The sequence below is a fragment of the Ambystoma mexicanum genome, chromosome 13, assembly GCF_040938575.1.
Source record: "Ambystoma mexicanum isolate Mex_15411 chromosome 13, UKY_AmexF1_1, whole genome shotgun sequence".
NCBI classification, from domain to species: Eukaryota; Metazoa; Chordata; class Amphibia; order Caudata; family Ambystomatidae; genus Ambystoma; species Ambystoma mexicanum.
Genome location: NC_090938.1, coordinates 672,396,820 through 672,424,632, shown reverse-complemented (window position 1 = coordinate 672,424,632; position 27,813 = coordinate 672,396,820). Strand labels below are relative to the sequence as shown.

The window sequence follows — 27,813 nt, the reverse complement described above, 5'->3', positions numbered from 1 at the left end:
CTGGCAGACATACTCAGCAGAGATTTCCCTCTACCCATGGAGTACGAATGGCGATTACACAAAGACATCGTCTCCAAAGTTTTCGCAGAATGGGGCTTCCCAGAGATCGACCTGTTTGCATCTCTGTAGAACGGTTTACGCTTCCCGTAGCAATCCCCCCCACCCCCGCCTCCCCTACTCAACAAGAACCATTCACCATGATATTGGTGGCACCCATGTGGGCACGCCAATCCTGGTTTGCTCATCTTATGGAGCTCTCTCTCTCTCTCCCTCTCTCTCCCTCTCTCTCCCTCTCCCTCTCTCCCTCTCCCTCTCTCCCTCTCCCTCTCTCCCTCTTCCTCTCTCCCTCTTCCTCTCTCTCTCTCTCTCTCTCTCTCTCTCTCTCTCTCTCTCTCTCTCTCTCTCTCTCTCTCTCTCTCTCTCTCTCTCTCTCTCTCTCTCTCTCTCTCTCTCTCTCTCTCTCTCTCTCTCTCTCTCTCTCTCTCTCTCTCTCTCTCTCTCTCTCTCTCCCTCTCTCTATATATATATATATAATCAAGACAAGGAGGAAACGCTTCACTCGTGCCCACAAACTCCATCAGTAATGCATGGACATAATCAGCGAAACAAGAAAACCTAACACCCGATATTGCTACTCCAGTAAGTGGAAGCGCTTTGTCATCTGGTACCATTCCAAGAGCATCAACCCCATTGCCTGCTCTCCTACCCACATTGTATTGTACCGGAATCACTTACTAGACTCTGGCCTGGTTTTTAACTCACTAAAGGTTCACCTAGCTGCTCGTTCAGCCTACACTGTCAAAAAAGGTGTTGTGGTGGAAGATACCAGTTATTAAGGCTTTCATGGTGGGAGTAAAAAGAATTCACCCCTCCATTTCTAACCCGGCTCCCGGATGGGACCTAAATGTGGTTTTGACTAGACTTATGGGGTCTCCTTTCGAGCCCATGCATAAAGCAAATCTTAAGGATCGTACCTATAAGACCGCCTTCTAAATAGCTATCACTTCCATAAGAGGAGTCAGTCAACTACAGGCACTCTCAGTTCTAGACACCTTTGTGACAGTTTACAGAGATCAGGTGGTTCTGCTCACTCACCCTAGGTTTGCGCATAAATTAATTTCAAAGTTCCATGTGAACCAGTCCATAGAACTACCAACATTCCTTCAGAACCCCTCAAACGTGGTAGAAAGAAGTTTGCATACATTGGATGTACGCAGGGCAGTCATGTTTTACCTGGAAAGAACTCGACCACTAAGAAAGACAAACCAGTTTTTTGTTTCAGTGGCAGCGGGTAGGAAGGAAGACCCTGTCTCCAAATCTACGATCTCTAGTTGGATTGTGAAATGCATCACACTCTGCTACACTCTTGCTAAGAGGGAACTGCCCTTCAAGCCTAGAGCACGGGTGCTTCCATAGCATTCATTGCAAATGTTCCCATAGAGTCCATTTGCAAAGCGGCAACCTGGAGTTCTATATACACAAACACTATTGCCTAGACACTCCTTCTAGGTCTGACTCTCGGGTGGGACAGGCAGTACTAAGACATCTTTTCACCACTGTTCCTTCTCTAAACCCACCTCCAACTCCGGGTACTGCTCACTAGTCTATGCACAGCATGTGATACTAAGCAGATTAACGAGCATCAGAAGACATACATTACTTACAGTAAAAGCATTTCTGATGATTGTATCTGCTTAGATTCACATGCGCCCACCCTTCCTCCCCGCTCGGATGGAAGGAACATAGACATGTACTGCTTTTCTCTTTTCTGTACTCACTCACGATAGTCATAAGGCTCCCTCACGGCATAATACAATCAGAGGGACTTCGACGCGTGAGGGATTTTCGGTACACTACACGTCACGTTAGGGATAGTGTTAAAGGCACACCCATGGCGACGTCCCCTTTCCATTCTCGAAAGACAAGATGCTATACTCCGCGGTTACCACTGGATTTCGGACTATATGCACAGCATATAAATCTAAGCAGATACAATCCTCAAATGCTTTTACGGTAAGTAATGTATGTCATCATATCATATCGGGGACCATTGTGGCGCAAACTCATGCATACACTCGAGACACACCAAATCCAGTATGTCGATTGGGACCAGCCAGTTTCAACCCTCTTCCTGGCTTCCAATGCACATGGGCTGCACTAGCCCGCGAAAAGCACTGCATGACCATAAAAGGAATTTCCTGACCTAAAGCGGTAGGAAGAAGGCCAAAGAACAAAATGGCCAAAGAACAAGCGAAAAAACAGTATCCACATATGGTAGCCAAACGTGGTAAACGTGAGAAGGATAACTAAAAATATAGCAACAATTGTAAAAATGTAACAGCCTACACCAGTTTGTATTTAGGCACATTTAAAAGTAACCAAAAATCCTTTGAGTGTAGATCTAGGCCTGATACAAAAGTATCCCCATTGTTAGGGAGAATTTTCATTTTAGTGCTTAATTCCTCCCATCTTAGAGACCCCCGACTCTTTTGCTGGACTTTAGGACTTTTTCATTTTAACCCTGGAGGGAGTGAGACCTTTTTCTCACTTTCATGTGTTTTTACCCAATTTGGATTTTGTGTTTTCACTGTTTTTGCGACAAACTCAATAGGCATTTACTTTTGCTGACACACAGCACCTTCAGTGCAGTGTCACTGTGAAATAAGGTTTAAACACCTTTTCTTGTGTGAACTACAGTTCCCAAGAATAGTAAAGTGAAATTGACTTTACTTACCTTTTCTCTTTGTAGGTCCAGCACACACCATCCTATGCTGAGTGCTGGGGTGTTACCTAATAGCCCCTTATCCTACATTCTCATGTAAAAAATGTATATTACCCTCCCTACTTTAAGTGGCTGGTGGCAGTGGTTTAATTTTCCTACCATTGTGCTTTTCTACCGCAGGCTGAACCCTCAGCTGCAGTACACCCTTATTTTTTCAACATTTTCTGTTTGTCAGGTCTTTCTTGGGTTTTATTCTGTGCGTCGAAACAGATTCAAGCCCTTTGTTTGTCTTGCCTTTTGGCGGGCTTCAGCCCTAAAGCCTGCCTCTAACTCCAGTGTGTCTGTAAGGACAGGATTGAGGGAGGGTCCCAAAATCATCTCCCCTGTGCTTTGTCTCTAGGAATGCCTGAATGCAACCAGTCTTGGTTGGCTCTCTTTTCAGGAAATCCATCCTGCTGTGTGATAGCCTAGGCAAAGGTTTTGGGACTAGAGGCAGAGTTGACCACTGGCAGAAACACCCAACAAAGAAACCGTCTAACAAAGCTTGCTACATCTTCCTGGACCTTTGTATTGCCCGGTGAAGCCCTGCTGCTGTGCTAAAACTCCTTTTTCAATTCGACAGAGAAGCTACGGAAGAGACAACTTCTGCCCTTGGATTAGTGGGACCAACTAACCCCGAGACGAACTACACTGGACCCATCTTCCCTGACTGGGTGTACTCTTTCATTGCGGCAAGAACCGCGTCCAGGGGGCGAATAATCCATAGTCGAGTGAAACGCCTGAAATCCGGCTAGAAGCTTTAAGAGTCTCCCAAGGACCCTCCAGAAGCAGGACGACCAGAGCTCGAGTCCCCTCACCAGAGTGCAGGACCCAAGGAGTGAAGAAAGCCCAACCGGTTTCCGAGATCCGGGACGGTGCTGTTTGCTAAGCGCAAAGTGCTGCTGAACCGAAAAGAGCCTGTAGCTGCCGACAACCTCCCAACTATCGTCGCAGGAGCCCTCCAGACGTCCTCCCTCTTGTCCCCAAGATTGAGGCTCAGGAACATGGGGTCTGCAATGCTGTAAGACAGAATCCAGCTGGACCACTCTTCTTCAAACCAGAGGTACTGTTTAGACTTGAGGTACTTACCTCATTGTCTTTTAGCTGTGCTTTTCTTAGTTGGGAATTGCAGTGGCTTACTTTTAGAGTTCATTTCAACTGTTTTCACAGGCTTAAACACTACAAGTGATTTTCTAACAAACTCTCTAACTTTGTGCAGGACTTTGATTCTAAGAAGTGCCTCATCTCCATAGACTGTTTCACATTGACTTTGGTTGTCCTGGCTCCCTGCAGACTCTTCTAGCCCATTGTATTTGATATTGTTTGTCCCTCATAGGTGGTAGCTTGTTGTATACTGTTACTGCTGGGAACAGATTGTCTAGATTTCATTGGAAGATTTAAGTGTCCTCACATATACTGAGAACCTGTTTAACCTTTTCCTTCCTTAAACCTTACCTTTCTGCAACCTCATAATCTGCAAAGTGTAACTAGTGTGATATATAAATGCCATTACTGTCCTTGGGATTGAGGTTTCCTCGGGGTGTAGGCATTGTGTAAGAAGCATATCCAAAGATTATCCACTAACTAATTCTGAAAAGTAATTTTAAAGTATGTTTACATAGTTACATGAATTTCCTTTTTAAATAACACTTATTTAAAAATGTATGTTAATTAAATGAACAACTATTTATAACTGAAACCTTGAGTGTAAGTATTACTTGGTTACTTGTATTTACGAATTTCATTTGTACAGCTCTACAGCTCACACTCCTGAGATAGGCGAGGCTGCTCATTCACACTGCCAACTTATGTAGCACAGACCTATACCAAAATGTGGGTTACCTAATTACGTGTTGTGTAGTCTCTCACAGTGTGACTGCACCAATTCGTACCTATCAACCATTGCACTGCATTGAATATGAAAATGTTACCCAAACACAAAGTCAAAAGACTTAGGGAAACATAGTTTCCATAACTGACTACTCAGTTTCCCCATAACAAGTGAGCAAAAGGCCAGTAGAGTGAAGCTGAAGTCAGGAGAAGGTGTAAAAACAAAAGCAAAAGGTTGCTCAAAGAGAACACTTTCCTCACAGTAGGTACCCCAGAGTACATTTTTAAAGAGTTCTCCAGCGCAGGTCAAGTTTCATATCAATGAATGGGAGAAGTCAGTGAGCCATCTGTTTTAGTAAGTAGTTTAGAAGAGTATGTGTAACCCCACATGTGAGGATAGGCGGTGAGTTAGCCTGCGTAAGCCGACCCCAAATAAGTGTTCCAGATGTCAAAGGGTGGGCTCTGAGCCCCACAGGAAGATGCAGCAGAGCAGGAGGCACCCTGATAAAAGTTCATGGGAAATATGGTAAAGACTCGCCTCTAAGGAATCTTGACCATGGACCAGAGGGACAACGGAGTGGGAGTATCACAAATAATTGCCCACCCCAGAACCCAAAGGTAGGTTGTCCTGTCGGGAGGTTTAGTCGAAAATGGCCCCTGCCTCATGAAACAGCCCAGTAAGAAAACAGATTTTCTTTTTTACAGGGACTGGTTTCCAGGATTCGATTCCTAAGGATTTGCACCCCGAGCCAGTGACCCAGGAAAGGGAAAGGCTGTTCCCACAGTATCCTACGTCAAGCCAGAAATTGAAAATTCTGCGAGGGAGAATTCAGGAAGATGTGCAAGCCTGTGAATGCGGTTTCCGGGGCTTCAATGGACAAAGGATGAAAGCAGCAAACGAACCAAGGACAGTACAAAGGTTGAAAGCAACTGTTAGGTAAGATTTTTAGTTTAGTGCGAAATCTCCCTCACTTGTGAGACTCCCAGAAACGTTTGCTGGACTTAAGAATTCCTTTCCTTGTTACCCAGTGGGTGGGCATCCTTTTCCTCACTTACCCTTTGTTTTACTCTTTTTATGTCATTTTAGTCATTTTTATGACTCTCCATAGTGTATTGTTGATTTTATCTTTTTCAAGAACTTTTTGGCATCTACATTTTATTGTTGCAGCATGCAGCACTTTCTGTGCAGTGTTGCTGGGTTTCGCCCTCGGGCTTTCCTTTTTATTTTCTCTGGCTTAACTTGTGAGAACTACTGTTCCCAAGGGTAGAAAGGGTATTTATATCCTCTCTACGCATTATTTGGCAAGACCAGCACCCCCCACCTTATGTGGGATGCTGGGGAGATGCAGTGTATCACCTTTTCTCCATACAGCTGTAACATTTCGGTTAGTGACAAGTTTAACCTAAATGGCTGATGGCAGTGATCCTAATTCGGTGCACCTTACTCGCAGACAGTTTCCACAGCTACGGTAAAGGCACCCATGGGTGCCCATTTTTCCAAAAATGGCCCCCGTCTTATTTTTTTGCCATTTGTCTTTTTTTGTCCTTTCTTGGTCCTTCCCCTAGTCTAGAGGTTGGGATCTCGGGCAAGCGTGCCCAGGCTTCAGAGTGTCTCGGAAGGCATGAAGCAAGGGAGTTCAAATCTCTGCAGCCCTTTGTCTTCCAGGATGCTGCGGGGGATCCAGTTCCAACAGGCAAGTTGGCTGTCCTGGCAGGACTACCACCCCCCTTAGGTTGAATGGTGCAGGCCTGTTTGTTTGGCTGGGTTCCTGTATAAAGGTCGATCCTGGAAGCTCAAGAGGTAGTAAACCACTGGAACCAAATCCGAATAGGAAGGTGAAGAAAAGCCAGCTGAGACGATTTCCAGCAACTGGAGAGCCTGCTGATTAACCAAAGCCTGCTGTTACCCTTCATTCCAGGCGACCTGCCGGGTGGTCCTGAAAACGACGACCAAGAGCCTGGTGAGATCCACTAAACTCTAGAAGACCTGCATTTTGAGCAATCCCACGACATGCTGCTACCTTGCTGGGCTGCAATACACCAATACCCTGGGACCTCGAGCTATTACGCGGTGCACAGTCTTCCGAATCGTGCCAAAACTTTGGTGGCATCCTGCTGGACCTCCAGAGACTTGATTTGAATTCTTGAAGCCCCCTCACCAGAGTGTTGGACCATATTAGCGAAGAGAATCCGACTGCCGATATTCAGTCTTCTCCTGGCTCCTGAAAAGGGCGCCAAAACCACAGAACCGCAACCAGCCTCCAGGAAACTCTTGCCTGGAGCCTTCCCCTTTGATTCCCTTCCAGTGTCCTTTCTTCAGTCACCATGACAAGGAATTAAAGGACAGGGTTTTCGGCTGCAGATCCTGAAGTTGTCCTGCTGCAAACTCCTCTTCTCTGCTGAGGTAGTGTTGGCCTGGGGTATTACCTGCCTTAAGCCTTATGTGATTCCTGTGAGGCTTTTGGGGTGATTCATGTGATTTGGAGTTCTCAAGTTCGCCCAGGCCCAATGCTGGAATCCCTCTAGGGTGTCTTCTCTGAAGTCCCTGGAACCAATCTACAACCCTAAAGTGAAATAACCACTTGTTTTGAAGAGGTTTCCTCAGGAACTCTGACTTTTCCTACATCCGGGCCTAGCCTGACTTTGCCTATTGGCCTCTAGAGCACTAGTGACCCCTCCTGCCACTGAGAACATTCAAGCTTCAAGAATAGGGAAAGACTTACAAGGTTTGGGCCTTTTGCCCTGAAATGTAACAAGTGTTAAAAAAGTTAGTTACTAGTGAAAGAGTTGATAACTGTCCCTCGGAAATATGAGCAGTTACAAAAGTTCTTACTATCCTTTGAATGTGTTTTGCCATTCTTAACACTTCCCAAAAGTAATGCCGTTGGCTTGACCAAATTATTTCTTACAGAAAATAAGTGTATAGGTTTACCAACTGGGTCTTGCTTCCCCTGACCCACTGTATATCCTCTCTAGACTAAGTCTGCCTTGGGTTTTACCTACATTGAATAGGTGTGTGCCATTCTGAATAAGTGTACTGTGGTTTTTTACTTAACTTGGTCTGCTTTATGCAATCCTAAAATAGTGTAAAACATTATTGCGTACCTTTAATCTGTGTTCCACTGACTTCCCCACCTGCTAGCGAGCTTCGCCACGGAGGAAATTGATAAAAGGGCTCCCAAAGTTCTGAATGATTAAATCAAAAGTGGAGCGCCACCACAGAGGAAAAGTTGAGGGTTCAGAAAGCCCAGAGAACGCATGCACCACCACAGAGGAAATAAACATGGCTGTTAAAGCCCTCAAAAGGACAGGGCTCCATAAACCCTTTCAGTCAACACACTGCATGGGCTGCCCCTCCAAATGGCAGTTGCTATTCCTTGCCAGCCAACCGTGGCAGAGCGGGCACATACCACGCTCAAAAGGACTAGGGCTGACGGGAAGATAGATACCTGACAATAAGGTACTGTGTTTTGGGGAGAATTAACCATTAAGGCCAGGGTCTCCAATCAGTAGATCACGAACCACTGGTAGCTCGCCTGAGGCTTCCGAGGAGCTCCTCAAATAAGACCTCAAAATGAGCAGTGCGTGTTTATTGTGGTGCCTGAAGTCCCTGTGCCTCCTTCCCCAGCCCCCTCCCCCTCCTATTCTTGCAAAGCAAACCTTCAAAATGATATTGGCATTACTTTCCATGCTGGTAATAGTAGGCTTTCAATCAGAATGGGAACCTAAAGCCACAGCTGTAACCATGTTTTGCTCAGTGCGCGCATGCATTCATGCATGTGTTTAGAAATAAGACCATCCATGTGAGTCCCTGCTTGCAACAAGAAGGTACATCCAGTACGGGTTGCTGTTTATGGTACAACTGTGAATTATTTTTATTTGGAGTTTTGTTTTTAGGCAGTAGTACCCCAATTGTATTAACAATTAAGATGGAATTTGCTGTGACATGGAGGAGTCTGCCTCTATGCGTGTCCCAGTACAGGAATTCAAGTGTTGACAGCAATTTTACATTTAAGTAAATGAGGAAAACTACTAGCTGCAGCTGCATTCTAGTGAAAATTCCAATAGATTCCAGGTCACCAACAGTACTCGGGATGTGCCAGCACTGCCACTGTAAGAAACATGTTGGTGCCATTGCAAACAATATGCCTTTATTATTTTGTGATGCTGGAGCCCCCAATATGTTGGAGAGCTGTACATGCAAGCCAGGCATGGCCCATTGGTCATGCACCAGAATGACCTGCATGATTCCTGCAGGCAGAGGCAGCGATTTTGTGAGCTGTTCTCTGTGATACTGCCTCTGTCATAAAGGGCAGATGGGGTGGCAGGTCGCCAACCGTTACTGATAAGTTGGCCCTCGCTACAACATACTCTTTGCTCAAAATGCAAAATGTTAATATGATTCATTTATTGTCATGTTGGGCTATTATATGATTTGTGCATATTTCAAGTCATCGCTATAAAATGTTATTTTATCTCCGATTTACACTTTTTGCATGTAACTTGATCTCAAGGTTTCCACGTGTTCCTTTATTCAATCTTGCCAATTATTTTGACACAAACACTTTTAAGGGTTGTCAACAAAGTAGGCTTTGGCTTACTTTTCCTTGGCTAAATTCTGTGAGTTGGAATGTGAGCAATTTGCAAAATTTGGGGATATGTAAAGAGGCTGTGGATTTTATTTTTAACAAAGCAGAATGTGGTATAGCTGCATTTTTTTAAAACCGTATAACACATTGATTGAAATACGCCTACGATTGATTTTACACATGCAGCACCAAAAGAAACAAACTACTATTGTTGAAATTCTGAATGCGATTGACTATCTGCCTGTTTCAGATATGAACTTAATTAAATCCTAACTTTGATCCCATCTGACGGCATATGAGGGCTGTTGCTGTTTCGAGCCACACACCAGATTACTGAGCACTGGTGGTGGATAGCATGCCATGTGAGACATCACATTGAATGTCTTAATTGGTTCCCTACATTCTTATATGCTTGACAATATTTAGTAGACAGCAGCTAATAACATTTAATGAAATACAGATGCTTTTGGAGTTATTCATATCATAGTAAATTCATATGATCCTTTTTTATATAAAGAGCAAAAACATCTAGTTACAATTTCTCATACTTGTGGACATCGCCACCACAGTAGCTCTCACCAGTAGCTGCTGCATATTGGCCATTAACAGGTAGCTCTTGCTAACAGAAAGTTTGGAGACCCCTGCTGATATTAAGGGCAAGACTGCAGCTGCCAAACGTATTGAGGCAAATTTAATGTACAGTAGGAAAGGCGTGGGAGGTTGGGAATGAGGAGATGGGTCAAAGACCGTGTGAAGCTCTCACAAAGAGATCTTTGTGCAAAGAGGATCTACTACTCTTAGAAAATGTATCCACAAACACTGAATAGGAATCTGAAATGGGGCATGCGTGGGGCTGAATAAAGTTTATACATGTACCTTTTTAATAAGAGTTTATTTTAATATAAACGCCTGTAAACTCCCCCCTCCTGTGTACTGTGCCTTATTCAATATCAGGTAGCCAGGATTGTGGCCCATCTCGTGTACTAACATCTTGAAATCCCATGTTACTCAGCGCCTCACTGGAACAGCTGGTCTGGGATCCGGTGGCCCATTAGTGGCCTGGGGTACGTTTTAGAATTGTGCACCCCTGGGTCTTGGCCATAACACCAGTGGCTACATAACACTAAACATGATTGTCTGTGTTGTAAGGAAACTTGCCTTTTGCAGTTTTAGATCCACACCTTTAGCAGGTGTGCATGTGGTCTACAGCTGATACTGCGTTTCTCACAGTTTTCTCTCTTGTGTGTTTCAGGCAGGTGCAGAGATTTCCACCGTGAATCCAGAGCAGTACTCCAAACGCTTCATCGAGTTCATGTCCAACATCGTCACATAGTCACCTTCCCAGTCCTTTGCAAGAGAACCCCAGAGACTTCTTCCAAGCCCCCCCCCAGTGCAATCTGTGATGCAAAGCAGAGACTGTTGATGTGCGTGCGCGTGTGTGTGTGTGTTGGGACGTTGCAGGGGAGCAGAGAACGTGTCTGCAGTGTTTCAGTTGCGACCATCTCTCTACAAGCCCCCCTTGTTTTTTAAGTTGTGCGATGTTGGTTCCGGCTGCCCCTGCTCAGCAGGCTGTCTTCTCTGCTTATGGACGATCACTGCCTGCATTGAAGAACAGTTGTTTTTTTAATCTCATTGCTTCTAGCGCTGCTCTTTCTAATCCAGGTAGTATTCTCTTCTCAAACCTGCGGATTAAATGAATAGTGTGAACAGAAGTCTAAGGAGGCCAGAGGACTGAAGCAGCTTGAGATCCGAGCACCGGCTCATTTAACAGGAGTCCTAATGCAGTGATGGCCGTTCTTGTTGTCAGCTTGCTTTTCCCTCCCCACTTCTCAAAGTCACTAGTAGAGGAAGTTAGTTACTGAATCTTTAAACGGCTGATGGACTATACACTTTTTTTTATCTTGCCTCGGAATGGTAATTCTATTTTTGGTCTTAGGCCAACCTCGGCTGTTATAAAAGGAAAGGCAATGTTCCAGCACAGACGTCTCCACCCTTTAGCCCTCCAAGATCACCCTACTACTAGGAGAATGTATAGAGTGGGGTGATGGCAGTTGTGCCGTGCAAATCCTCTGGTCCCCGATATGGGTACAAGGTTGTGAAAGGGGATAGTCGGTAGTTAAAGAATCAAACACATCAGCAGTCGGCTAGGCTCCTAGGTGCAGTGCTCATACGGTGTCTAGATGGTAGAGCTGAGGACAGCGGCCTTACCCAGGCAGATGCCGTGGGAGGGGATTTCTCTGCTATCCCATTTTCTCACTCCAAATAGAAACGCCATACCCAACCATGTCCTGCTGCTCCTTTTTGAGCTGCTCATCCTTTTCACCCAACCCAGCCTCTTTAAAGATGCATGGGTCAGGACAAGCCTTTAGTCAGTGGTGTGACAGTGAAATGCAGTCCCAAGAAACCATACCGAGGCATGCTGCCTGTATCCGGGAGATGCTGTGCTGGTGGGGTGGTCAATGAAATTCACTTTTCACTCCTGACTTGGTTACTCTTGAGCTTTCTTGGTTCCTGCCTTGGATTCGTCCTTACCTGCCTTGAATCATCTGCCCATTAGCCTTGCTCTCTGGCCTATCAGCTTGGCATATTAGGATTTGAAGTCCGTGTTACGAGAGTTTAAGTTGGGTGCCATTGAGCGTTGTATTGAACATGGGTGTTGGAGACCCTCCTACATGTGCACTCCGCTTTTAATAGTGTTTTGTAAATATTGTTTGCACAGGTCAATGCTCCACATGTAGTCTGTTCTCTCTGTACTTTGGGGGTCGGCAGGGACTGTAGCTGCTGATTTCAGTGATTTGCTTGCTTGTTTTTTCCTGGTTTGGAACGTTCCCCATGACATGGTGGGGTTACTTCATCGTATCATGCATTTTTGATAACGGTAGGGTTGAGGAAGGAATGGCAGTTCGAATGGCGAAACGTTGTAGTAGGCATCACTTTCAGTGTAGCCTGTGACTGCAGGACAAAGGGTTAGTACCCTCCCTGTCACCACTACAAAAGAACTTTGTAATGTTTCTGAAAAGTACTGCTCTGTCTGAGCAGGGTGTGAATGAAGAAGCCACGTGGCCCTTCTTAAAAACGAATTATGTCAAAAATAGGAAGAATTCTAGAGTCGTCTGACAGGGATGGCTAATATGAGCCACACTTGGGCCCTTAATTCACACAGGAATTGAAACCGAGCAATCTTACAAAAACAAAAAAGATCATGTTTCTTGGCTATCATTATTTTTTTTTAGCTGTGAGTCTAACGTCAATTGTTGTCCAATCATGTTTTCAGATTTGACAAATTTGTTTGCTGAACTGTGCCCATGTGATATCCCCTTATAAGAAAGCTTCTGGACACCAACGCTCTAGTGGTTTTCTGCTGCCAGTCTTCTGAATGAACATTGATAACCAGAAGCCTTCGTTTATGTGAAAATCTGCACTGTGTAAAGGAGGTTAAAATGCTTCTTCAGAAATGCAATCCAGCTGTTTTGGAAAGGCATGAATTTGATCTACCTTTCATGTGCTGGGGGCGAGGAGTTGGAGAGCTGCTTGCTGTGCGTCGTTCCCCTGCATGATACATGGGAACTGCCTTAGCCTTAAAGCCGGTTTATTGAGGTGTTTTCATCAGAGCCCCAGTTCCAAAGCGTGATGCAGAGTGATGCAACCGCGTGCAATGCATTCTCTCATTTCTTCCTTCCAGGAAGAACCTCTGCACTAAGCGGCATATGCATAGATCATTTTAAACAGATTGGGGGAATATTTACCTCAATCAAGAATGCTGAAAGTTCTAACTCGCTTTCAAAATTTTAAGTTGATTAGGAGTAATTGTATCAGTTTTAGCAAGATTCTGGTAATGTAAGTGGCCAGGTAAATGACCTGGCATATGAATGGCCAAAGGCCACTTTACATTACCATGAAGTCTCTAATGATTAAGCAGTGTGATCCAGGGAGTGCATGTATAGGCAAACACCTTGTGGAAAACTCTCCTGCGAGCCTCGGAAGGGGAGAGGGAAGATATGGGACTGACCCTTTTAACATTTCAAGGTGGTTAAAGTGAAAGCAACTAATATTTAATGTATGTAAATGGTCAATATTATAATTGTAATGACTCCCCAATGTTCTAACGTTGAGAGATGTGAGGGCTATATTTGCTGTGATGTCACCGATTATGCTCATTGCACCCAGAAGCTACTCTAGATGGCTCTGTGCAGGCACTTTGCCTATTTCTGGATTCTGAGAATTTTAAATGTAAAATGAAGACTTTATTGAAATATTCAGTTACCCTTGGCATTTGATGTCATTTAAGGTGGTCTACTGCCCCAGAAACCATCTTATGGGCAGAGATGACTTGAGTCGTCAGCGTCTGCTTTGCATTAATGTCACAGGATAGTTTTTGAGCCAAGCATTATGTGGCCTGGACCTGCTGTGCATTCATGTAACCATAGTGTTCACGCCTGTTACTTAGTTGCCGATTCTAAAGAGGAAGGTTTTTGCCAGTCTCTGCATTCCAAGTGGTCCTCTTCCCACAGTGAATGACGGTCTTTTTTCCTCTGGTGCCATGCGCAAAGTCTTTACTCTGTTTGTGATCAGCACGCCACTTCCCTGCCCGGTCATTTTTATGTTATGAAATAGGTCAGCCATACTTGGGGGTGAATTTTGATTTATGAATATGCAAAAATCATGCACAAAAAAAGAGCCTTGGTGAAGCTTGCGTGGTATTAGGAATAGTCATGAGACTTTGGCGCTGCTGTGCAAGCTTCATTCCTTAAGCAAGCACGCTTTCACTTGTGACTTCAAAGCATTAAGTTGCCAGAACCTTAATTATGTGCCCTTTTATTTGTTGGTAAACTTGCAGTTAATTTCCACAGCAGGATCTGGGTCACTGCCTGTGTATACAGGAGGATTACAATTTCTAAAGTAAAATGTTGCTTTCTATGTGAGGAAAATCCTGAAGAAAGAAATTAATTAGAACCTAGGTTGTCTGTACCTCTTTGCTGGTATTATTTATGCCCTAAAAAACTGTTTTTTTTAGCACTTCTGTTTTTTGTTGTCGTGTTGCCATATGTGTAAAAAGAATAAAAAATGAAATGCAATTTTATCATCTAAGGAGGAAAAAAATGTATTACCAGGTATAAACTTGTTTAACAAAGCATTTTATATATTGTTTACATTTCTGACAGGTAGCATGTTTAAATGCTCATTTTGCTTAGACAGTATTTTTTTTATTACAGTTAAATAACAAAGAAAAAATGAAAACTTGATTTGTTTTAAAAAGGGATTCTGCATATTTTTGTTTTGTTAAAATCTTGTACTAGGTCATCCTATTCTTAAATATTTAAGAAATATTAATCATGGTTTATACAGTTTGTGAACTTGAATTTTTTTTTGTTTTTTTAAATTAATGATTGTGTTGTTCTCGTCGTCTTATTGGTCTGGATGTAGATGTATTTCCACCCCTGAAGGACCTGCTAAGAACCTTTACAGTACGGAGCGTTTGCAATAAAACTGGCTTCTGGTGGAAAAGTGACTCTTCTCTGTGGCATGTAGAGTAGAGGGGAGAGCTCTGCACAGTAGACTGGGTTTAGCAATGTCCCCTTGTCGCCCAAAATGGAAGCACACTGCCCTCGCTGTTGCATACTTGCAGTCAGTCTTTATAGCAGGCAAAGGCTAAAGCTGCCTTCGAAATAAAACTGAGACACAACCAACCGAATGTGTGGCATTAGTCGTGTTACTGCTCTTAAATGCTCTGTTCCACCCAGGAATGGATAACATAGTTGAGAGACGTGATAGCCTGGTTGTTTTGCTGAACTATCACCTGCTCCGAATGTTGCTTTGTTGTTGTTCTTGGCAGTAAGCCTTTTTTTCTTTACATCTGGAAATATGGCATATAACTTTCAGGATAACTGTGTTAAAAGTGGGGTTCCTTTTTAGCGGACCTTGGCCGGATCCGCCTTATGCTGGAAAAAAATATTGCTTGAAAGAATGGGCAAGACCCCGATCTTGACATATGACTTTATTTTAATAGGATTCTGCTGCCTGGGCCAGGCAACGTCCTATTAATTCTACTTTCGCAACAAAAGTGGGGCGATGGACAAAATGTTGGGAAATAAGATCAAGCATGCACAAGCTATTTCCTCTGGGTTACGTTATGCACACCTGTGTCATCGTCCAGTGTTAAAGCAACGAAGAAAACCTTAAGGTAGTAGAACCTACCGTGTGTGCTCACTAGCCTTCATTTCACTTGTTAGGCCTCGCCTTGTGGATCTGACTGGGGAGAAGAGCAGAAATGGCAGAGCAGTAGAGCACGTAGGAGACTAGGTTTGGGGGGCAAACTATCAAGAAAAGTAATTTGGGGGTGAGGGAGATAGAGCAAAGAGAAAGCTTTAGGGTTTAATTCAGATTTGTGAAGCTTCTTTAAGCCTTGCTAGGCCGCGCCTGATTTGCAGCCACAGTTATACCACTGCATTATGTGCACCTCACTCCACTGTAGCGAAGAACCAATCATATTAAGGGATTTGGCTGAGGAAATGAGAACCCTTCCAAGAAAATGCATTGACTTCATGCAAGCGAAACTGACGTAGAAAATGATTGGTCGTACAATATTTGTTTAAAAAGTATTAGCAGTTTAATACATACAGTGGCATCCAGAAAGAAGTGTTGGACGTGCGACAACAAAGGGTCCACCAAGCAACTCAACTTTCAGTTTCTTACACAGGTTCAATTTTCACAAGTCAATAATGGCACTGTCACACAATGCTTTGTGTCACGCGAGCCTGGGTGTTCCAGTGATGGCTTGAGCCATTTGTACTCTTGCTTAGTCTTCTAGGTGAAAGACCTAGCCGCTCCACTACATCTTTCGTTGTAACGTGTTGACATACAAAGAATTGCAATGCTGTATTTTGGGAGTTACCCATGTGTATGGCACGTAATACAAAGTATGTCTCCTTTATTCATTTTAAAATATTTTGATTATTTGGTATTTGGGGGATGTGAAGTCTTTTCACACTGCACATTTGTTGTGCTGAGGTAGATAGGAGATCTGAAAGAAGGCAAGGGTGGGCACCACTAGTTAATTGAACAGTAGTTAAAAAAATCGTATCCAAATAAGAGGAGCTAGGAAAGATTTCCTAGTTCGTAAAACACTAGCACTGTCCCCTTAGACAAGTTGCAGCTGCTTGCTAAATGTCCAAGTAATATTCACAAGGCTTCCGAAATGTTAGTCCATAAATCTCCATGTAAAAATATCCCAATCACTTTCATTTCGTGAAAGGCAGTGTGCATCCAAAATGTGTGTCCAAAAAGTGATTGCCAATGCATTTCAGACCGAGTTGTCATCAGGGTTGGACACTATAAACATGACATTACAGCAAAATGGGAACAAACAATTGTAATACTCTGCAGCTTCCACTAGATGTCAGCCTATGCATAGCATGTGAATCCAAGCAGATACAAGCATCAGAAATACCATTATGGTGAGAAACAAATTCATACCCCACAATTGTCAATAACACCATACAGTTGATACACAAAATGAGGGAAAGAATACCAGAGTGAAAACATACAAAGTCATCATTCATAGGGAGTTCATCTATTTGAGCTCTACAGCCCGATCTCTAGTTGAAGATCAAATCATTTACGGTATACAGTGTGTATAATGAAATTAAAATAGTGACACACTTTTTCAGTGAAACGTAAATAACAAAAATGTTGAATTTTTAATAAAAGTATATGTGGGGGTGTTAAGGATTAAAAAAGGGTGGGGGGCTTGGAGGTGGAGGACGTTAGTAAAGTAAAGCAGGTAAAACCGGGGGCCCAAAATAAAAGAGAAACACATTTGACATGTGTTTGTTATTTTAGTCATTGAAAGTGTCACTATTTTTCTTTTCGTTATAAAGACATGTAACCATCATTTACCTGACTGTGTAAAAGCCTTTAAGCGTCTATAGGGAAACAAAAGCATAACAAAACAATGGCATGTAACAGATGTACAATGTGGTGTGGATATATGTTCAAAAAGTAAAAGAAATAATAGAATATATCTATATCGTGTGAGTTGATCTTTACATGGGAATATACAGCCATACTAGTGACTATCTAGAATGGTCCATCTCTACCTGTTGCTAAATCAAAGGAACAAAAAGAAATCGCTGATGGAGTAACCCACCAATGTGTAAAAAAAACACTCATGTAAAAAAAATCCATCTGTCGCGCGATTAGCAAGACATGTGGTCTTACCTGCCGTGGCCTGGGTTTGTTGCATGCCACCAGGTAGGAGAAAGCTCGGGCCTCGAGCATCTATCCAATGTTTAAGGTTCTCTTGACGCCGTTGCTAGTCAACGTGATGTTGTTACGAGTGCCTCGTGTCCCACACGTCCTGGACTCGAGGCGCACGGGAAAGACAACCAAAGTGAGGCTGGCATATCTTCAAAACTTAAAAAAACGTAATTATAATTTCGGAAGCCTTTTGCTGGAAATAGCATAGGGGAATTTGGTGAGGAAACCATTTCACCACCCTGAAGACCACTCCATATTCGTGTATTTGATTAATTCGGAGAAAAGGCCATCACTTTATTCGATCTCTGAATTGCAGCTTACAAAACATTACTGTATTACATAAAATTAGATATAACTCGATTCAATCTTTTTGTAATGTGGGGTTATAGTTCCTGAACAAGAACATTTTCAACATTTCATTAAAAAGAAAACCACGTCTATACAGGCGCCCTTTCATACTCCATCTCCCAATGAACTCAACCTAACAGCGTATGCTACGATTCCTATAGTCCAAACAGTGCATATGTGGGTAGGGTCAAGCTCTCGAGATCACAAGTTCTACAATGATATCTTTGAGCATATATAGCACACATGCTGTGTTTCGGTCTTTCAGTGGGGGTCCAGACGCATCCTCCCCTCGTCATCTTCTTTCCCAGCACCAGGACTACATCTGGCCGTATATAGTGTTCTGAGCAACAGTCCGTTTCCCCAAATTTCAATGTTCTGTGTCAAACTTAAATATTCATATGGCTCAGTCTCCCAATTCCTCCGCAAAGACCATTCATTACACCACTTCTCACTTTCTGGCAAACTTATCCCAAACGAAACTGCAATTTCTAGCACCTTTTTTGCAGTGCAATTCTTTTGAGGGGTTTTTCTATCGGAAAGGGCGTGCATACTTGTCACATCCTCAGAACACCCCGAATTACCCCGCCCAGGAATGTGAGCGTAGGCCAGTAGTACTCCACTATTCCGTGGCAACCGTCAGTGAAGCTCTTAACCCGGTGCTTTGATGCTAGTACACCACCCATGCCAGCTTACTTTGTCAAACACCGGCGCAAGGCCCTGGTGAGCAAAATTGGGCTCTCCTGCAAAATAAAACTACATTAGAGTTTCAAGTTGATCTCCTCGAATGCTTCTTCCTATGATGGAATCACTCAAACAGCGCATGATTCGGAATGTGTGCTACTTGACTGACCTTTACTTTCACTGATTTGTTTAACTGCATTACACGGTTATAGATTTAGCCCTTTCCGTAACATTCCCATCGTGGATGGGTCCTGAAACTCCCATCCAGTGAATATGACCAGAAACTTCTTTTTCTTAAAATGAGAATTGTGGGAGGGTGTCGCACTCCGTATGTAAAGTGGAAGCCCACAATGCCACGCGTACATCAACATCGTCAGACTTTTCCCCGATGTCTGATTTGTTTGCAGATTGAGATGTGGATGAGAGAGTCAACCTCTCATTCATCTTGCTGCTGAAGCAGCCACAGTCCCCGTCCCCATCTAAGAACATTTTAATCCGGTCCTTTGTGAATGGCTCTTACAATTTGAATGCAAGGTATTCCCTTGTTTTTTTGTTCAAGAAACACTAGTTTTGTGCTCTTCCCTAAGGTGTAACAAAAACGACCTGCAGATGGAATGAGTTAGTGATTTGTGTCTAACTGATCACTGCAAGATAAGATATAAAGTTTGCACGTTGATCATACCAAAAGGGTTACTTGTAAGGAAGAATGTGAGGGGGCTGAGCTGTGTAGGAAATGGGTATATGGAGACGGCTCAAACTACCCTGCTTTGTGGTTTGTCGACGTGTAGGACGCCAAGAGACTGAACTCTTTAATTCTATTAAAACGTTTGTAAAGCAGCTCAATGATACATCGTCACAAAATGCGAACAAAAAATTCATGTCATTTTGACATAAAAACCAGGAATTCTGAGGGGCATGGCCTGTCAATATAATATAGCTGTATATTCTGCCTGCTTCGAGGTGGCCTTTGGTGTTTTGGCAACACCTACCCATTCCAGGTACCATTTTTTGTCTGGAAGGGGGCCCCTTTCCCTAGCACTCACCTACAACTGGCTTATACCTGTAAAAAATACTGTTTCCCTGGAAACTTATACTGGGCTTCATTGCAGGCTTACCTGGAAAATGCCAACTTTCCTGTTAAGCTTACGGTCGGAGTGGGGGGAGCATCAGTGTCGCTGACGCGCCCTTGGATCGACTCACCTGGAGAGTGCAGGGTGGGGTGTCCTTTTCCTCAGGTGCTCAGCGAAGGACGCCATTTCTCTGATGTGTGGCCCGAAAATATTTGTCCCTCAGCAACTGAACCATAGAAGCACCTGCTGCTGGGACACTCAGATGTTGAGTTTAAGAACATTGTGCAATGGATACTGCCTTTGCAAGAGTCCCTTTTCACTGCCGGTGGTCCTAACTGCACCAACAGGAAAGGGAAAGAAGATGGTCTAGTTAGAGTGTCTCAGTGACAGTGAACACACGTGTGAACCCCAGAAAGAGTGAGAAAAGCAAAAGTGTATGTTTGGGAGGTTTGTGTTGGACATATTAAAATCCGCAAGGAGGGATGTGGGGGGTCGGAGGGTGCCATGTTTGCAAAGAGCATGAAACTGCTAAAGAACACAAGGGTGGTGGATGGTGAATCTTCTCTCCCCCGTTCGTCCCCCAGGAAGACAAGTGGAGCATTAACCCTATGCACTACATAGAACCGATGGAACAATTGATTTGGGGGTTGGGTGGGGGGGTCTATGGCGCATTAAACCTTTTATTTCCAGGCAAGAAAATAAATGAGTATTCAAGAGAAATCCACTGCAGTAGATATATATCCAAATGTCAATTTACTTGGATGTACTAACATGGCAGAGAAGCTAGACAAGAAAGTGAATGTCATAATAAAAGAAAGGCCGTAGCCCATCAACATGAATATTTGTAAAATTGTGTCTGGCCTAAGGGTCCTGTGGTTACCAAGTGGCACATTGACAGATGATTCAGTCCACTTCATCAAACAGTGGCTCCAAACACAGGTGTATTTCATTGTTCAAGGTGAGCCCCCCCTCGTATGTTGTCATATTAAAGTATCAATAGATGGTACTAGCCAAACAGATCATGGGATCCAACCTTGATATTCAGAGTGTCAAATACGGAGAATAAAGAGAATCTTTGCAGTTTCTAAAGAGAATGGGGCAGGGGCTTGAACATTACAGATTACATGTTTTCCTGGAGCCTGTACAGAGAGGATGAATACATGTAATTAAGAAGTGCTTCTTTGGAAGTAGGATCTGGGCCAGTCTGCTTCAACCAGTGAAACTATCATGGGAGGTGAAAGAACCTTTTCTGGTTTCTAGAGATTTTCCTTAAGGCCCTGTGGTCCGGGCCTTCAGGTATATCTTCCAGACTCTGGTACTAATATTGATTCCCTCAAGCCCACTTGGCTCCCAGTGGCATTTGAGACAGTATAGCACAAGTACTGTACACACTTTGTTAATAACCACTAAGAGAGAGAATGTCCACATGCTAGATTTGTATAAAATTATGTTTATCTACAGAAAAGGCAAAGAGAAGGAACAAGTTACTTACCTGTAACTGTTGTTCTCCAGCATGGGTCTGCCATGGATTCACATGCTCATGAATATTCCCCGTCGTCAGGCTGGGAATCCTCGGTAAAGAAAAAACCAGTATCAGTTTCGTTTCTGATCTGTCTTTCGTAGTAGTAACCAATCACTGATCTCTGCGTCATACTGACCACAGCCAATGACTGCCCTCTACCTAAGCCCCACCTCTGGCAGCCATCTTCAGATTTGGTAGCACATGAAGTGGCAGTATGACCAAGTGAAGAGCCGCAGAGGGGTAGGCGGGAGGGTTCGCATGTGAATCCATGCCAGACCCATGCTGGAGAACAACAGTTACAGGTAAGTAACTTGTTCCTTCTCCAGCATGGGGTCTGGCATGGATTCACATGCTCATGAATAAAGAATACATATCAGTACACAAATGCACAACCACGGGAGGTGGCAAAGGCTCAACATTAAGCAAATCTTACCTCCTCACCAGGCTCACTTTAGGCGCACAGGTTGCGCAGCACTGCTTGGCCGACCCTGGACTCCTCCCCGGAATCCCGATCGACGCAGTAGAATTTCGTGAAGGTGTGCGTCGACCTCCACGTAGCAGCCCTGCAGATGTCCAGCAAGGGCACACCAGATAGGAACGCCGTGGTAGCTGCGATCGCTCTGGTGGAATGGGCTCTCGGACGGCCAGGCAGCGGTCGGTTTGCCAACCGATCACAGTACATGATACAGCCGGAGAGCCATCTGGAAATGGAAGCCTTCGAGAGAGCCTTCCCCTGATTGACAGGTCCAAAGTTCACAGAGTTGCGACGTCTTCCGAAAACACTTTGTGCGGTCCACGTAGTACTTCAGTGCTCTAGCCACATCCAGCGAGTGCAAAGTCCTTTCAGCCGGCGACAAAGGCTGAGGTGGAAGTCCGACGGCACCTAGGGCATGAAGGAGGGGTGCGTCCTGAGCACTACCCTCGTGTCGTGAAAAGTCAAGTACGGGACCTTGCAGGAAAGGGCCTAGATCTCTCCCACCCGTCGTGCGGAGATGATGGCCACAAGAAATGCTGTTTTCCACGACAAGAACTTCAACGGAGCCGAGTGCAGAGGCTCGAACGGAGGTCCCATGAGCTTGGTCAGCACCACATTGAGCTCCCACGCCGGGGCCGGAGCCTTCACCGGCGGGAACGATCTGAACAGTCCCTTCATGAACTCTTTCACCAGACGATGAGACCACAAAGACGTTCCGCCCCGTGGTTCGGGTGTATCGGGAGATCGCAGCAAGATGAATCTTGATGGACGCGTGCGTCAGTCCAGCCTTGGCCAGCGTCAGTAGGTACGGCAGTACTTGGGGAGCCGTAATCCGTAGAGGGTTAATCTTCTGTGTGTGGCACCAGACAGAGAACCTCTTCCATTTGTGTCCGTAGCATGTAAGAGTTGAGGACGCCCTGGCCTTTGCAAGAACCTCTCTGCAGTCGGCCGGTATGTCGTATCCTCCAAACTCTAGTGCTGCAGGAGCCAGGCCTGCAAGTTCAGCGACTTCGGGTCGTGATGGAGGATGGCGCCTCCTTCCCTGGAGAGAAGATCCGCGTCCCCTGGCAGCTTGATTGACGGGGACGCTGACAAGTCCAGAAGGTCCGGGAACCATATCTGCCTCGGCCACGCAGGTGCGACGAGGATCATCCTGCACCGTGACCTCTTGAGCTGGTTGATGAGCCGGATCAGCAATGGCAATGGAGGGAACGCGTATAGAAACAGGCCCTCCCAAGGGAACGAGAAAGCATCGCCCATGCTCCTCGGCTGGGGAAACCTGCTGGCGAACCTCCGGCACTTGGAGTTCGTCGCCGTCGCGAACAGATCGATCTGGGGTGTGCCCCACCGTCGGAAGAGGCGGTCCATTAGATCCTGTCGTAGTTCCCACTCGTGGCACGAGCGCAGCTCCCTGCTGAGTGAGTCGGCGGTGGTGTGCCAGATGAAACGGCACCAGAAACATCCCTTGGGCAACGGCCCAATGCCACAGATCCTGCGCCTCCCTGGACAGGGCTGGGGACCTGGTTCCGCCCTGTTTCCTGATGTAGAACATGGTGGTGGTGTTGTCGGTGAAGATCCTCACCACCTTGCCCTTGAGGGACGGAAGGAAGGACCTGAGGGCCCAAAACACTGCACGGAGCTCCAGGACGTTGATATGGAGGGACTACTCTGTCGGGATCCAAAGACCTCTCGCGTGCAGATTTTCAGTGTGCGCTCCCCACCCTTCCAGGGAGGCATCCGTGGTCACTGTCTCCTGATGGCCGGGGGTCTGGAAGTCCATGCCTGCCGTCAGATGCGCCCGGGTGCCCCACCACCGGATCGCTCGTTTGAAACTCTCGTCGAGTGTGATCCTCTCCTCGAAGCTGCCCGTCGTCTGGATCCAGCGCGCGTCCAGGAACTCCTGCAACGGGCGCATCCGGAGCCTGCACAGGGGGATGAGGTAAATGCAAGAAGACATCATTCCGAGGAGGGACTTGATGGCCCTCACTCTGGCCGCGCCCGCAACCAGCATCCGCTGCACCTTGCCCAAAATGGCCCTCGTCCTTTCCTCCGAGGGATAGGCCAGAAGCGACACTGTGTCGAGCTTCGCTCCCAGAAACAGTGCGTCTTGCGCGGGCACCAGGTGGGCTTGGCGTAGTTTATGGAGAGGTAGGGGTAGACTTGGATCCCCTCTCGGCGCAGCTGCGCCGCCACCGGTGCGAGGCACTTGGTGAACACCCTGGGTGCCGACCTCAGTCCGAAGGGAAGGGCTCTGAACTGATAGTGACGCCCTTGGACCACGAACCTGAGAAACTTTCGGTGTCCCTTTAGGATGGGAATATGGAAGTAGGCATCCTCCAAATCCAACGACGACAGGAAATCGCCCTCCTCCAGCTGACCCAGGACGTGTTGGAGGGTGACCATCCAGAACTTCTGTGCCTTGATGAACTTGTTCAGCCGTCGTAGGTCCAGGATGGGACGCCATCCTCCCGTCGTCTTCTTCACAAGGAAGTATCTTGAGTAAACTCCAGAGCCCCGAAGCCTCTTTGGGACGAGCTCGATGGCGCCCTTCCTGAGCATCGCCTTTACCTCCAAGAGAAGTTGAGGGACGTGATATTCTTTCCTGGCCACAGGGGGGACGCGCGGGCACCTCTTTAGAAACTCGAGCGCGTGACCCTGGGCTAGGGCGTCCAGCACCCAACGGTCGGTGGAGATGGACTCCCACACGCTGACGAAGCTCGCCAGCCGGCCTCCCACCAGGGTGCTTCGGTGGGGGCCCGACCCCACGGCCGGTTCAGTCCTGCTTCGACGAAGCTTTGCCGCCTTGGCGACGACAGCGGGGACCGCCTGACTTGCCTCATCCCCTGTAAACTTCCTGCGACGACGAACGGGCCGCTTGACGGTAGGTGGAAAATCCGCCGCCGGAACCTTTGGAGGCACCCTGTTTGCCTCCGCCGCTCCGAAAGGGCGGCCGCCGTTGCTGGAGAACCCCGAGAGCCCGGGTCGTCTCTGTGTCTGCCTTGATGGCTTGAAGGGAATCGTCCACTGTTTTCCCAAACAGGTTGTTTCCGTCGAACGGCATGTCCAAGACTCTGGTCTGCACGTCCTGACGGAAGTCAGTAGCCTTGAGCCATCCACGCCGCCTAAGGCACACGCCGTTGCCCAACTGGCGAAATCCAGTGTCAGCGATGTCCGTCGCAATCATAATGGCGTGGTCCGACGCCACCTCTCCTTCCTGCCAAGATCTCTAGGGCATCCGCCCTCTTGTCGTCCGGTAGGAAGTCCAGCAGGGGGGGCCAGTTTGTACCACAACTCCCTGTCGTAGCGGGCTACGACTCGTCGTTGCTGCAGACGAGATGACCCTGCGTCCCATCGTATCCAATTTATTTCCCTCGCCGTCCGGCGGGGAGGTCGACGTAGAGGCCGCACCCCTCCCCCCTGCTTTCTTCCTGGCCGCCGCGGAGACGACCGAGTCCGGGGTCGGCTGTGCCCGAAGGCACAAGGGGGCCGCGTCCGGGACCCGGTACTTCTTCTCGTACCGATCCCTTCTAGCCAGCGTCGTGGATGGGCTCTTGAGGAGGGCGAGGCCCTCATCCCAAATATCATCCAGTAGAGGTACGGAGAGGACCGTCTTCCTCTTGGCCTCGCGCCGTTGATAAAGGAAACCTTCCTTCTTCTTCTCTTCTGGGCAGAGCTGGAAAAGCTTGGATGCCCTGGCGATCATGGAGTGAAACGATCCAATCTCGTCGGGCGGGTAAGCCCGGGTGGGAGGTGACGACGGCAGATCCTCGTCGTAAACCTCGTCGTCCGTACCCGTCGCGGCCGTGTCAGTCCCCGTATCATCCCCACGAGTCGTGGACGGGGAGGAGGGCTGAACAGGGCGCGATGGCTGAAAAGGAGGTGGAGGATGAATCCTTCTTCTCTTAGGGGGAGGGCTCGGGTCCCCCGTCGGGAGCGGTTCCTCCGCTGGTGGTAACGGCAGTCTCGTCCTTATCTCCGAGCATAAGGACTGTATAGCCAACAAAATGGCCGCCGAGTTGTCTTGCTGCACTGGTTGAGGGGATTCCGACGGGCGGTCAGGGGCCCCGTCGGCACCCTCGACGTTATCGTCGTCTCCCACGTCGGGGTCCCTCCCGACGGGCTGGTCTTCTTCCACGCCAACGCCGTGGCATAAGACTTCGATCATCTCTTCCTCAGAGGTTGAGGTCGAATCCACGACGACCTCCTGCCCCCCCCCCCCTTTTTCTTCTCCGTCGGAAGTTTCACGGGGGTCCTGTCGAAGGGCATAAAAGAAGACTCCCTCCGCGGTGGCAGAGAGACTCTGAGCCCCGAGGTCGCCACCACTGGTGTAGCCTCCACAGGCTGAGTCAGGGCCGCCGCGACTGTCTCGATAGAGACCTTGGCCGGATGGATTAAGGCTTTCACCACCTTAGGTGCGCTCACCGCCTTCTCCTTGGGGGGAGGGTCACTGCCTCCGATGGGGCCTTCGAGCTCGACCGGGGCCTCTCCAGGAGCTTCGCCGGGTGCTCGGCCTTCCTCTTACCCGAACCAGAGCGTTGGCTTGTGGTTGATGGTGCCGGGGAGGATGCGCCCTGCCTGGCGCCCCTAGAGCCCGACCGTTCGGCGCTCCCGGTGCCAGCGGACTCGCGGTGCTTGGCCTTGTGTTGGACCCCCGTCGCCAGGGCGTCCTCAAAGGTCTTAGAAGATCGCTCGGATTTCTTCTTCTTCTCGCCGGACGGGCTCTTCCCTTCCAGCCAGTTGGCGAGACGTTGATGGCGGTCCTTCATGGTCCGCTCCGACATATTGCCGCAAAACGCACAGTCCTTCTCCACGTGCGTCTTGTCCTCATGTAGGCAGTACAGACAAAAGGAGTGTTCGTCCTCCTTAAAGACATTCTGAAGCTGGCATCCAGGGCAGACCCTGAACAGCTTTCCGGGCGTCGAGCTTCCCTTCTCCTGGGCCATGTCCGAGATGGGCCTGAGAAACTTCTGGAGTCCTCCAAAAGCGTGGCTCGACGAAATCTTCACCCTTGAGGGGCGTAGACGAATCCGACACGGGTCCCCGATGATCGGATGAAGAAACGGTGGAGCTTGAGGCTCTTTTGACCAAAAAAGTTTTTGAGAAAAAAAACATGAAAAAAATAGCACTAACGCTCGAGAGCAATAGCTCGAGGATCCCAACACTTGAACGTGTGGTAAAAATCTGAAGATGGCTGCCAGAGGCGGGGCTTCGGTAGAGGGCAGTCATTGGCTGTGGTCAGTATGACGCAGAGATCAGTGATTGGTTACTACTACGATAGACACATCAGAAACGAAACTGATACTGGTTTTTTCTTTACCGAGGATTCCCAGCCTGACGACGGGGAATATTCATGAGCATGTGAATCCATGCCAGACCCCATGCTGGAGAAAGACCTACACTAACAGGTAAGTAAAACTTTATAAAACGGAGGTCACAATGTATCAGGTAATTACTAATTGTGAATAAGATTTCTTTTCGAATCCATAGTCTTTCCTGAAAAGGAAACAGCAGTTCTAGGTTAGCAAAGTGCTTTTCTTTCTATGCTGGCATGGGCAAGAGGGACCAGTGGAGTGAATAGGGGGCAGTCTTTGGTGGGGAAGAGTTACATTTGTGATAAAGTCACTTGAAAATGAAGAAGGGAGACGGGGATGAAGAAAGAAATTAAGAAAAGACCCGGCAGCAGCACTGGAGGATTAGAAGAGCAATATCAAGGGACTGAATAAACGGTTCTTCAGGAAGTGGTTCTACAGGATGCAGTTGGTGATTTTCAATGCCCGTTACTCCAAGAGTTGTTCAGTGACCATGGTATGCTCCGGCATCAGTACACCACTGCATGGGGACCCTTAAACCCTTGGGAAGAGCAATTCTTCTCAATCGAGTGAGTCCTAGGTTGCAGCCAGAGTGTCGGACAGGAGGGACAGTTGCAGTTGGCGGTAGTCTTCTTATTCTTGATGGTGTCGGGCTGAAGAGACCCCAAGGAACAGTGGATATTGAAGAAAAGTTTAAGAACTTGCACCTCAGAGAAGCCAGCCATGGGAGATGGACCAAGAAGGCAAGTTCAGTGGTGTGCTTCTCAGATGAGGGTAGATGGAACCAGACTGCTTGCCTCATGTTCTGGTATGAAGATTATTTGGTCGATACTCCTCAGTCTTTGGGGTCTTGAAAGCAAAGTGGGGCCTAATTCTGGCTCCATCAAAGCATGTATGGTGAGCAGGTCTCGGGACGAGACCTTCAAGCAGAAGCTCTGATCCCGTTGTCCCTATCAAATCTGGGGAAGGGAG

The 27,813-nt window shown here is 46.8% G+C and overlaps 1 protein-coding gene across 1 annotated transcript in view; it reads left to right on the top strand.

The window, feature by feature from the left end:
- The window catches only part of PIP4K2B (phosphatidylinositol-5-phosphate 4-kinase type 2 beta), a 771,463-nt gene extending 756,774 nt beyond the window's left edge, over positions 1 to 14,689 (top strand). The window contains exon 10 of the mRNA XM_069634696.1: positions 10,433 to 14,689. Coding sequence (XP_069490797.1) covers positions 10,433 to 10,513 — 81 coding nt within the window. The 3' untranslated portion in view covers positions 10,514 to 14,689. The remainder of the gene's footprint in view (positions 1 to 10,432) is intronic.
- Positions 14,690 to 27,813: the final 13,124 nt, after the last annotated feature.